The sequence below is a fragment of the Procambarus clarkii genome, chromosome 67 (genome assembly GCF_040958095.1).
Source record: "Procambarus clarkii isolate CNS0578487 chromosome 67, FALCON_Pclarkii_2.0, whole genome shotgun sequence".
NCBI lineage: Eukaryota > Metazoa > Arthropoda > Malacostraca > Decapoda > Cambaridae > Procambarus > Procambarus clarkii.
Window position 1 is genome coordinate 17666856 of NC_091216.1, and position 12500 is coordinate 17679355.

General features: G+C 51.3%; 3 protein-coding genes across 3 annotated transcripts in view; 1 reads left to right on the forward strand and 2 right to left on the reverse strand.

The window, feature by feature from the left end:
* LOC123750590 (mucin-22-like) overlaps positions 1-3889 on the reverse strand; it is a 6494-nt gene extending 2605 nt beyond the window's left edge. The window contains exon 1 of the mRNA XM_069310260.1: positions 3840-3889. Coding sequence (XP_069166361.1) covers positions 3840-3889 — 50 coding nt within the window. The remainder of the gene's footprint in view (positions 1-3839) is intronic.
* LOC123767553 (CD82 antigen) overlaps positions 1-12500 on the reverse strand; it is a 690815-nt gene that overhangs the window by 586364 nt on the left and 91951 nt on the right. The window lies entirely within an intron of this gene.
* Positions 1-12500, forward strand: part of LOC123767767 (uncharacterized) — a 672233-nt gene that overhangs the window by 414224 nt on the left and 245509 nt on the right. The window lies entirely within an intron of this gene.

Here is a 12500-nt window from a genome sequence, read left to right on the forward strand (position 1 = left end):
GACCAGTTCACACACACAAGGACCTGTTCACACACACAAGGGACCAGTTCGCACACACAAGGACCAGTTCACACACACAAGGGACCAGTTCACCCACACAAGGGACCAGTTCACCCACACAAGGGACCAGTTCACACACACAAGGGACCAGTTCACACACACAAGGACCAGTTCACACACACAAGGGACCAGTTCACACACACAAGGGGACCAGTTCACACACACAAGGACCAGTTCACACACACAAGGGACCAGTTCACACACACAAGGGGACCAGTTCACCCACACAAGGACCAGTTCACACACACAAGGACCAGTTCACACACACAAGGGACCAGTTCACACACACAAGGGACCAGTTCACACACACAAGGACCAGTTCACACACACAAGGACCAGTTCACCCACACAAGGGACCAGTTCACACACACAAGGGACCAGTTCACCCACACAAGGGACCAGTTCACACACACAAGGACCAGTTCACACACACAAGGACCAGTTCACCCACACAAGGGACCAGTTCACACACACAAGGGACCAGTTTACCCACACAAGGGACCAGTTCACACACACAAGGACCAGTTCACACACACAAGGACCAGTTCACACACACAAGGGACCAGTTCACACACACAAGGACCAGTTCACACACACAAGGGACCAGTTCACACACACAAGGACCAGTTCACCCACACAAGGGACCAGTTCACACACACAAGGACCAGTTCACACACACAAGGGACCAGTTCACACACACAAGGACCAGTTCACACACACAAGGGACCAGTTCACACACACAAGGGACCAGTTCACACACACAAGGACCAGTTCACACACACAAGGGACCAGTTCACCCACACAAGGGACCAGTTCACACACACAAGGGGACCAGTTCACCCACACAAGGGACCAGTTCACCCACACAAGGGGACCAGTTCACCCACACAAGGGACCAGTTCACACACACAAGGGACCAGTTCACCCACACAAGGGGACCAGTTCACCCACACAAGGGACCAGTTCACCCACACAAGGGACCAGTTCACACACACAAGGACCAGTTCACCCACACAAGGGACCAGTTCACCCACACAAGGGACCAGTTCACACACACAAGGGACCAGTTCTCACACACACAAGGACCAGTTCACCCACACAAGGGACCAGTTCACCCACACAAGGGGACCAGTTCACACACACAAGGGACCAGTTCACCCACACAAGGGACCAGTTCACACACACAAGGACCAGTTCACACACACAAGGGGACCAGTTCACCCACACAAGGGACCAGTTCACCCACACAAGGGACCAGTTCACACACACAAGGGACCAGTTCACACACACAAGGGACCAGTTCACACACACAAGGGACCAGTTCACACACACAAGGGACCAGTTCACCCACACAAGGGATCAGTTCACCCACACAAGGGACCAGTTCACACACACAAGGGACCAGTTCACACACACAAGGGACCAGTTCACACACACAAGGGACCAGTTCACACACACAAGGGACCAGTTCACACACACAAGGGGACCAGTTCACCCACACAAGGACCAGTTCACACACACAAGGACCAGTTCACCCACACAAGGGACTAGTTCACACACACAAAGACCAGTTCACCCACACAAGGGACTAGTTCACACACACAAGGGACCAGTTCACACTCACAAGGGACCAGTTCACCCACACAAGGGACTAGTTCACACACACAAGGGACCAGTTCACACACACAAGGGACCAGTTCACCCACACAAGGGACCAGTTCACACACACAAGGGACCAGTTCACCCACACAAGGGACCAGTTCACACACACAAGGGACCAGTTCACACACACAAGGACCAGTTCACACACACAAGGGACCAGTTCACACACACAAGGGACTAGTTCACCCACACAAGGGACCAGTTCACACACACAAGGGACCAGTTCACACACACAAGGGACCAGTTCACCCACACAAGGGACCAGTTCACCCACACAAGGGGACCAGTTCACACACACAAGGGACCAGTTCACACACACAAGGGACCAGTTCACCCACACAAGGGGACCAGTTCACACACACAAGGGGACCAGTTCACCCACACAAGGGGACCAGTTCACACACACAAGGGACCAGTTCACACACACAAGGGACCAGTTCACCCACACAAGGGACCAGTTCACACACACAAGGACCAGTTCACCCACACAAGGGACCAGTTCACCCACACAAGGGCACCAGTTCACACACACAAGGACCAGTTCACACACACAAGGGACCAGTTCACCCACACAAGGACCAGTTCACACACACAAGGGACCAGTTCACACACACAAGGGACCAGTTCACCCTATACCCTTAAAGGGTCCAACCACCCTCATTAGTACAGTACACCTCCGGGTCAATATTACTGTGAGGGGTAACAGCCTCGTGGTCAAATGTTGTAAATTGTTAACCCATTAAGGTGGGAGATTGTATATCCTCCTCTGAGCGAGCGCCGATATTGTCCTGATTATGTGTAGTGACCAGCCTCAGTTAGGCCATCTAGTTGTACTCGCCTAGTTGTGTTTGCGGGGGTTGAGCTCTGGCTCTTTGGTCCCGCCTCTCAACCGTCAATCAACTGTTGTACAGGTTCCTGAGCCTACTGGGCTCTATCATATCTACACTTGAAACTGTGTATGGAGTCAGCCTCCACCACATCACTGCCTAATGCATTCCACCTGTTAACTACTCTGACACTGAGAAACTTCTTTCTAACGTCCCTGTGGCTCATGTGAGTACTCAGTTTCCACCTGTTTTACTGTTACGTGAACAAGTGCATCAGGGTGAAAGAAACTCTACCCATCCCCTCTGCGGGGATCGAACCCGGGTCCTTAGGACTACGACGCCAGAACGTTGTCAACTCAGCCGCGAGGCCCCGCTTGTGTGTGAGTGTTTGTCTTTAATCATGGCTCTACCATAGTGCCTCTGGGTACACCTCCCCTCTGGGACATAGAGCCTGGAGGTATACCTCCCTTTTCAGCATAGATTCTGTGGGTATACCTTCCTCTTGGAGCATAGCACCATGGGGTATATCTCTTGTTTAGTGCTTAACGTTCTTAGAGGGATACAGTGGATTGTCATAAGGTTCAAATCCCGGGATGCCATCACTAAGTACTGTGAAGTGCCCAGTACTCACTTCCCCCTCTACACCAGCAGACATGTCTGATATAGAGGGAGTACAGAGAACATATACGGCAGACATGGACACGATAAAGCACCTAAATTATTGGGATCGTCTCAAAGCCCTCCAAATGTACTCACTAGCAAGGAGACGAGAGAGATATCACATATACACCGAAGATAGTGCAGAGATACTGCATAAGGAAGGAAATGTAGAATAGAGCTAGTGAGGAGTAGAGGTGCCACAGACACAGTCAGAGAACACTGTGTTAACACCAGAGGGCCGCGGCTGGTCAACACCCTCCCAGCGAGCACTAGAAATATTGACGGAACATTGCCGGAAAGGGAGCCGGTCGGCCGAGCGGACAGCACGCTGGACTTGTGATCCTGTGGTCCTGGGTTCGATCCCAGGCGCCGGCGAGAAACAATGGGCAGAGTTTCTTTCACCCTATGCCCCTGTTACCTAGCAGTAAAATAGGTACCTGGGTGTTAGTCAGCTGTCACGGGCTGCTTCCTGGGGGTGGAGGCCTGGTCGAGGACCGGGCCGCGGGGACACTAAAGCCCCGAAATCATCTAAAGATAACTCAAGATAACATAGACGCTGAGAGCCACAATAACGGGGCTGAAAATTAGATAGCAAATCAACGCATCTGAAAGTCAAATCATCGAGGGTACGTTTCCGCCTGGATCATCACCAGGTCTGTTGACTCCATCATCTGCGACATGATAACTCTTCACGACGGAGCGAGACGTTGTCAGTGTTCTTACTTCCAGAGCCTGGGCTGGCTGGCTAAGGAAGGTCGACGTCTTCAAGAAACTAATAACAAGTACACACAGAAATCACAATACCGTGATGCATCACATGAACATGTCTCGGAGAGGCTGCAGGATCCGTGTGAGGTCATTGGAACTCCCAGTTACAATTCTGTTAACCATGTCGTGGCCTAATTGACTAAGACAGCGCCTGGGATCATCCCGGGCGTAAGTTCGAACCCTCATCACCGCCCTGGTTGATTTATTAAAATAAGCAAGTATCTGCAAGAAGTGCTGAACCAACCTGGTTGTGATGGATATGTTGGCTTGCATACAGACCGCTCCCAGCAACAGTCTGTTGGACCAAGTTATCATAGGTCAAGCCTGGCACTAGGGCAAGCATGGGCAGTATAGAAGTACTCGCGAAACCTCTCCAGGTAAACCCCTGGATTAGCACTGTGGTTCTACCGGGCTTCTGAGCATGTTCTCCTCCCGTTTGGCCACTCCAGTCAGCTTCCAGGCCCAACTGGAGTAGCCAAAATCAATAAGATTCTACTCTTGATATTGTTAGGGCGTCAGAGAGGTGTAACTGTGATGAGAGTGGCTTGTGTGAGACTCAGTGTAACTGTTTGATTACTGTACACCCGGGCGTAGAGTGGCTTGTGTGAGACTCACAGTGTAACTGTTTGATTACTGTACACCCGGGCGTAGAGTGGCTTGTGTGAGACTCACAGTGTAACTGTTTGATTACTGTACACCCGGGCGTAGAGTGGCTTGTGTGAGACTCACAGTGTAACTGTTTGATTACTGTACACCCGGGCGTAGAGTGGCTTGTGTGAGACTCACAGTGTAACTGTTTGATTACTGTACACCCGGGCGTAGAGTGGCTTGTGTGAGACTCACAGTGTAACTGTTTGATTACTGTACACCCGGGCGTAGAGTGGCTTGTGTGAGACTCACAGTGTAACTGTTTGATTACTGTACACCCGGGCGTAGAGTGGCTTGTGTGAGACTCACAGTGTAACTGTTTGATTACTGTACACCCGGGCGTAGAGTGGCTTGTGTGAGACTCACAGTGTAACTGTTTGATTACTGTACACCCGGGCGTAGAGTGGCTTGTGTGAGACTCACAGTGTAACTGTTTGATTACTGTACACCCGGGCGTAGAGTGGCTTGTGTGAGACTCACAGTGTAACTGTTTGATTACTGTACACCCGGGCGTAGAGTGGCTTGTCTGTGGAGATGAAGGCTCAGGAATGATTATCATCTGGGAACATTCATCAGCCTCTGGTGTATCATTCTTGTCAGTATCTGTCTGTATGTCTGGAGGCAGACACCACGTATCTTACGGCATGATTCCTGGACGGGCGGTCAAGCATCGTCCAGATTAGACTGTGTATCAATTCATGAGCATTTAATGACTGGGTGAACTCCGGGTCAATGGGTGAACTCCGGGTCAATACGAGGACAAACAGGACAATAGAGTCTGGTTTTCCAAACCAGAGATTATTCTCAACCTTAATAACTGTATTGTCAGTGAAGAGCCACAATGTTTAGAGTCCAGCGGTGAGTATTGTCTCACACGACCCAGTGGTCCGCCCTCAGTGTGCTCACTTGAGACAGGAACACTGCCACCACTGCTGGCAACCGCCTTGCCCGATCCCTCTCCAAGCGGTGCCCTCACCAGAGGAGCTTGGCTGATGGAGAAACCTCGACTCCTGTGTGTGTCGTGGTCCGCCGGGTGTGTTCTGCTCCGGTCTGTTCACCTCACGCTTCACACACGAGAGTTATTGGTGTATTTGTGAGGTGTAGGTTATAATGACCAGTTAACCCTTGTTAACCATGTGCCTGGTGGTCCCCTGCCCCATGATGCCACCCACAACTGTCCGCTACACGGTACCTGTTTGCTATTACGTGAGGACAGTGATCATATGTCATGATACCTGGAAAAGACGTCTCGCCTTGCAGGGGATTCGAATCCAGGATCATTCTTTTGTGATCAACTGTAATACCAACAGCAGTAATAATGTGCCTTTCTGTTCCTTTAAAAAGAGAGAAAATGTCTGTTTGTTTGATGGAGGTCAGACGCTCGGGGCTAGTCTCATTAAGCTCTGTTGGATTAATGGGGGTTTTATGAGAAGTGTCATAGGGGAGGCCCTTCTTGAAGGGGGGGCGCGACCCCAATGCCCCTCCTTCACGAAGTCTGTGGATGTGAAATGTTATGACCCAAGTCCATAGACTTTAGCATTAGTTTAAATATTAGTGATTACAAATATTGATTTTCAAAACCCATGTACAGATGACAGATTTGCATTCTTTTGGTTAAAGAATACACACGATTCTCCCCGTCAATACAACCTTCTGGTTATATTGACGGGGGTAAGAGTGTATATGGGCGGGGGAGGGAGGGCGTGTGTGGGCAGGGAGGGAGGAGAGGGCAGTGGGAGCGTTTGGGCATGATGTGGGGAAGTAGTGTAAAGGACAGTGGGAGGGTAAGGGACATAACCGACCCACTTCTCACAGTGTTCAAGAGAGAACATGACAAACACCTCCAGAGACCGTGCAACAGCCTGGTTGACCAGACGACCACCTGGAAGGCCTGGTTGGAGACCAAGCCGCGGGGCCGTTGATCAACGGTACCCCCCCAACTATGCTCTCCCCCCTCCTCCATCTCCCCTCGTCATAATTACAAGACATTCTCTTTATTTATTCAGCAGGCAATCTGTGGCTGTGGCCGTCCTGGGTACGGTCCTGGGGCGCTGTGGCTCACCCTAGTCTGGCTGTGGTGCTGTGAGGCTCTTGTCTGTGTCTGTCTGTCTCTCTCTCTCTCTCTCTCTCTCTCTCTCTCTCTCTCTCTCTCTCTCTCTCTCTCTCTCTCTCTCTCTCTCTCTCTCTCTCTCTCTCTCTCTCTCTCTCTCTCTCTCTCCCTCTCCCTCTCCCCCCCTCGTGTTGCCTATACCCCGCCTCGCCCCAGACCTCCGCCTCTATTTTGGAGTCTTGCTTTCTCTTTGTCTGTCCCTGTAGCCATTGTGTTCCGTAACAGCCCCCTCCCCTCTCCCCGCCCCCTCCCCCCCCTGCGGCAGATGATGGCACCATTACAATAATTACTCTCTTAAGCTAGCACTGTTCCAGCCCCCGGAGTCCTTGCTGCCTGGGTGTGTTCCCTGAGTGCTACTTGGTGTTCTGCCAACGATACTTGGTGTTCTGTCAGTGCTACTTGGTGTTCAGCCAGTGCTACTTGGTGTTCAGTCAGTGTTACTTGGTGTTCTGTCAGTGCTACTTGGTGTTCAGCCAGTGCTACTTGGTGTTCAGTCAGTGTTACTTGGTGTTCTGTCAGTGCTACTCGGTGTTCTGTCAGTGCTACTTGGTGTTCAGCCAGTGCTACTTGGTGTTCTACCAGTGCTACTTGGTGTTCTGTCAGTGCTACTTGGTGTTCAGCCAGTGCTACTTGGTGTTCTACCAGTGCTACTTGGTGTTCTGTCAGTGCTACTTGGTGTTCAGCCAGTGCTACTCGGTGTTCTCTGTGCTACTGAGTGTTCTGTCAGCGCTACTTGGTGTTCTGTCAGTGCTACTTGGTGTTCAGACAGTGCTACTCGGTGTTCTTTGTGCTACTGAGTGTTCTGTCAGTGCTACTTGGTGTTCTGCCAGTGCTACTTGGTGTTCTGTCAGTGCTACTTGGTGTTCAACCAGTGCTACTCGGTGTTCTCTGTGCTACTGAGTGTTCTGTCAGCGCTACTTGGTGTTCTGTCAGTGCTACTTGGTGTTCTGTCAGTGCTACTTGGTGTTCTGTCAGTGCTACTCGGTGTTCTGTGAGTGCTACTTGGTGTTCTGTGAGTGCTACTTGGTGTTTTGTCAGTGCTACTCGGTGTTCTGTCAGTGCTACTCGGTGTTCTGTCAGTGCTACTTAGTGTTCTGTCAGTGCTACTTGGTGTTCTGTCAGTGCTACTCGGTGTTCTGCCAGTGCTACTTGGTGTTCAGCCAATGCTACTTGGTGTTCAGCCAGTGCTCCTTGGTGTTCTACCAGTGCTACTTGGTGTTCTACCAGTGCTACTTGGTGTTCAGCCAGTGCTCCTTGGTGTTCTACCAGTGCTACTTGGTGTTCAGCCAGTGCTACTTGGTGTTTTGCCAGTGCTACTTGGTGTTCTACCAGTGCTACTTGGTGTTCAGCCAGTGCTACTTGGTGTTCTACCAGTGCTACTTGGTGTTCAGCCAGTGCTACTTGGTGTTCAGCCAGTGTTACTTGGTGTTCTACCAGTGCTACTTGGTGTTCTGCCAGTGCTACTTGGTGTTCAGCCCATGCTACTTGGTGTTCAGCCAGTGCTACTTGGTGTTCAGCCAGTGCTACTTGGTGTTCAGCCAGTGCTACTTGGTGTTCAGCCCATGCTACTTGGTGTTCTGCCAGTGCTACTTGGTGTTCAGCCAGTGCTACTTGGTGTTCAGCCCATGCTACTTGGTGTTCTACCAGTGCTACTTGGTGTTCAGCCAGTGCTACTTGGTGTTCAGCCAGTGCTACTTGGTGTTCAGCCCATGCTACTTGGTGTTCAGCCAGTGCTACTTGGTGTTCAGCCCATGCTACTTGGTGTTCAGCCAGTGCTACTTGGTGTTCAGCCAGTGCTACTTGGTGTTCAGCCAGTGCTACTTGGTGTTCAGCCAGTGCTACTTGGTGTTCAGCCAGTGCTACTTGGTGTTCTACCAGTGCTACTTGGTGTTCTGTCCTTCTACTTGGTGTTCAGACAATGCTACTTGGTGTTCAGCCAGTGCTACTTGGTGTTCAGGCAATGCTACTAGTGTTCAGCCAATGCTACTTGGTGTTCAGCCAGTGCTACTTGGTGTTCAGGCAATGCTACTAGTGTTCAGACAATGCTACTTGGTGTTCTGCCAGTGCTACTTGGTGTTCAGGCAATGCTACTAGTGTTCAGCCAATGCTACTTGGTGTTCAGCCAGTGCTACTTGGTGTTCAGGCAATGCTACTAGTGTTCAGCCATTGCTACTTGGTGTTCTGCCCTTTCTACTTGGTGTTCAGACAATGCTACTTGGTGTTCAGCTAGTGCTACTTGGTGTTCAGACAATGCTACGTGGTGTTCAGCTAGTGCTACTTGGTGTTCTGCCAGTGCTACTTGGTGTTCAGCTAGTGCTACTTGGTGTTCAGACAATGCTACGTGGTGTTCAGCCAGTGCTACTTGGTGTTCTGCCAGTGCTACTTGGTGTTCAGCCAGTGCTACTTGGTGTTCAGCCAGTGCTACTTGGTGTTCAGACAATGCTACGTGGTGTTCAGCCAGTGCTACTTGGTGTTCTGCCAGTGCTACTTGGTGTTCAGCCAGTGCTACTTGGTGTTCAGACAATGCTACGTGGTGTTCTGCCAGTGCTACTTAGTGTTCAGCCAGTGCTACTTGGTGTTCAGCCAGTGCTACTTGGTGTTCAGCCAGTGCTACTTGGTGTTCTGCCAGTGCTACTTGGTGTTCTGCCAGTGCTACTTGGTGTTCTGCCAGTGCTACTTGGTGTTCTGCCAGTGCTACTTGGTGTTCTGCCAGTGCTCCTTAGTGTTCAGTCAGTGCTCCTTGGTGTTCAGCCAGTGCTACTTGGTGTTCAGCCAGTGCTACTTGGTGTTCAGCCAGTGCTACTTGGTGTTCTACCAGTGCTACTTGGTGTTCAGCCAGTGCTACTTGGTGTTCTGCCAGTGCTACTTGGTGTTCTACCAGTGCTACTTGGTGTTCAGCCAGTGCTACTTGGTGTTCAGCCAGTGCTACTTGGTGTTCTACCAGTGCTACTTACTGTTCAGCCAGTGCTACTTGGTGTTCTACCAGTGCTACTTGGTGTTCAGCTAGTGCTACGTGGTGTTCAGCCAATGCTACTAGTGTTCAGGCAATGCTACTTGGTGTTCTGCCAGTGCTACTTGGTGTTCTACCAGTGCTACTTGGTGTTCTGCCAGTGCTACTTGGTGTTTTGCCAGTGCTACTTGGCGTTCAGCCAGTGCTACTTGGCGTTCAGCCAGTGCTACTTGGCGTTCAGCCAGTGCTACTTGGTGTTCTACCAGTGCTACTTGGTGTTCTGCCAGTGCTACTTGGTGTTCAGCCAATGCTACTTGGTGTTCAGCCAGTGCTACTTGGCGTTCAGCCAGTGCTACTTGGTGTTCTGCCAGTGCTACTTGGTGTTCAGCCAGTGCTACTTGGTGTTCAGCCAGTGCTACTTGGTGTTCTGCCAGTGCTACTTGTTCTGCCAGTGCTACTTGGTGTTCTGTCAGTGCTACTTGGTGTTCAGCTAGTGCTACGCGGTGTTCAGCCAGTGCTACGCGGTGTTCAGCCAGTGCTACTTGGTGTTCTACCAGTGCTACTTGGTGTTCTACCAGTGCTACTTGGTGTTCTACCAGTGCTACTTGGTGTTCTACCAGTGCTACTTGGTGTTCTACCAGTGCTACTTGGTGTTCAGCCAGTGCTACTTGGTGTTCTACCAGTGCTACTTGGTGTTCTACCAGTGCTACTTGGTGTTCAGCCAATGCTACTTGGTGTTCTACCAGTGCTACTTGGTGTTCAGCCAGTGCTACTAGTGTTCAGCCAATGCTACTTGGTGTTCTACTAGTGCTACTTGGTGTTCTACCAGTGCTACTAGTGTTCAGCCAGTGCTACTTGGTGTTCAGCCAGTGCTACTAGTGTTCTACCAGTGCTACTTGGTGTTCAGCCAGTGCTACTTGGTGTTCTGACCTTTTTACTTGGTGTTCAGCCAGTGCTACATGGTGTTCTACCAGTGCTACTTGGTGTTCAGCCAGTGCTACTTGGTGTTCTACCAGTGCTACTTGGTGTTCAGCCAGTGCTACTTGGTGGAGTCGGTAGTCCTTAGGGAAGCAACCATCCTCTCTAATTGTGCTCGTTTGATTACAATTACAACATGGTAATTGGCCCACATTTTAATTTTCATTTGGTGCTAATCTTTTTGTTTTTTAATGTTGTAATATTCAGTAGTGCCTACAGGCACCTGGCACTCTTGTGCCTACAGGCACCTGGCACTCTTGTGACTACAGGCACCTGGCACTCTTGTGACTACAGGCACCTGGTACTCTTGTGACTACTGGCACCTGGCACTCTTGTGACTACTGGCACCTGGCACTCTTGTGACTACAGGCACCTGGCACTCTTGTGACTACAGGCACCTGGCACTCTTGTGACTACAGGCACCTGGCACTCTTGTGACTACTGGCACCTGGCACTCTTGTGCCTACAGGCACCTGGCACTCTTGTGCCTACAGGCACCTGGCACTCTTGTGACTACAGGCACCTGGCACTCTTGTGACTACAGGCACCTGGCACTCTTGTGACTACAGGCACCTGGTACTCTTGTGACTACTGGCACCTGGCACTCTTGTGACTACTGGCACCTGGCACTCTTGTGACTACAGGCACCTGGCACTCTTGTGACTACAGGCACCTGGCACTCTTGTGACTACAGGCACCTGGCATTCTTGTGACTACAGGCACCTGGCACTCTTGTGACTACAGGCACCTGGCACTCTTGTGACTACAGGCACCTGGCATTCTTGTGACTACAGGCACCTGGCACTCTTGTGACTACAGGCACCTGGCACTCTTGTGACTACAGGCACCTGGCATTCTTGTGACTACTGGCACCTGGCACTCTTGTGACTACAGGCACCTGGCACTCTTGTGACTACGGGCACCTGGCATTCTTGTGACTACAGGCACCTGGCACTCTTGTGACTACAGGCACCTGGCACTCTTGTGCCTACAAGCACCTGGCACTCTTGTGACTACTGGCACCTGGCACTCTTGTGACTACAGGCACCTGGCACTCTTGTGACTACAGGCACCTGGCACTCTTGTGACTACAGGCACCTGGCACTCTTGTGACTACAGGCACCTGGCACTCTTGTGACTACAGGCACCTGGCACTCTTGTGACTACAAGCTCCTGGCACTCTTGTGACTACAGGCACCTGGTACTCTTGTGACTACAGGCACCTGGCACTCTTGTGACTACAGGCACCTGGCACTCATGTGACTACAGGCACCTGGTACTCTTGTGCCTACAGGCACCTGGCACTCTTGTGACTACAGGCACCTGGCACTCTTGTGACTACTGGCACCTGGCACTCTTGTGACTACTGGCACCTGGCACTCTTGTGACTACTGGCACCTGGCACTCTTGTGACTACAGGCACCTGGCACTCTTGTGACTACTGGCACCTGGCACTCTTGTGACTACTGGCACCTGGCACTCTTGTGACTACAGGCACCTGGCACTCTTGTGACTACAGGCACCTGGCACTCTTGTGCCTACAGGCACCTGGCACTCTTGTGACTACAAGCACCTGGCACTCTTGTGACTACTGGCACCTGGCACTCTTGTGACTACTGGCACCTGGCACTCTTGTGACTACTGGCACCTGGCACTCTTGTGACTACAGGCACCTGGCACTCTTGTGACTACTGGCACCTGGCACTCTTGTGACTACTGGCACCTGGCACTCTTGTGACTACTGGCACCTGGCACTCTTGTGACTACAGGCACCTGGCACTCTTGTGCCTACAGGCACCTGGCACTCTTGTGACTACAGGCACCTGGCACTCTTGTG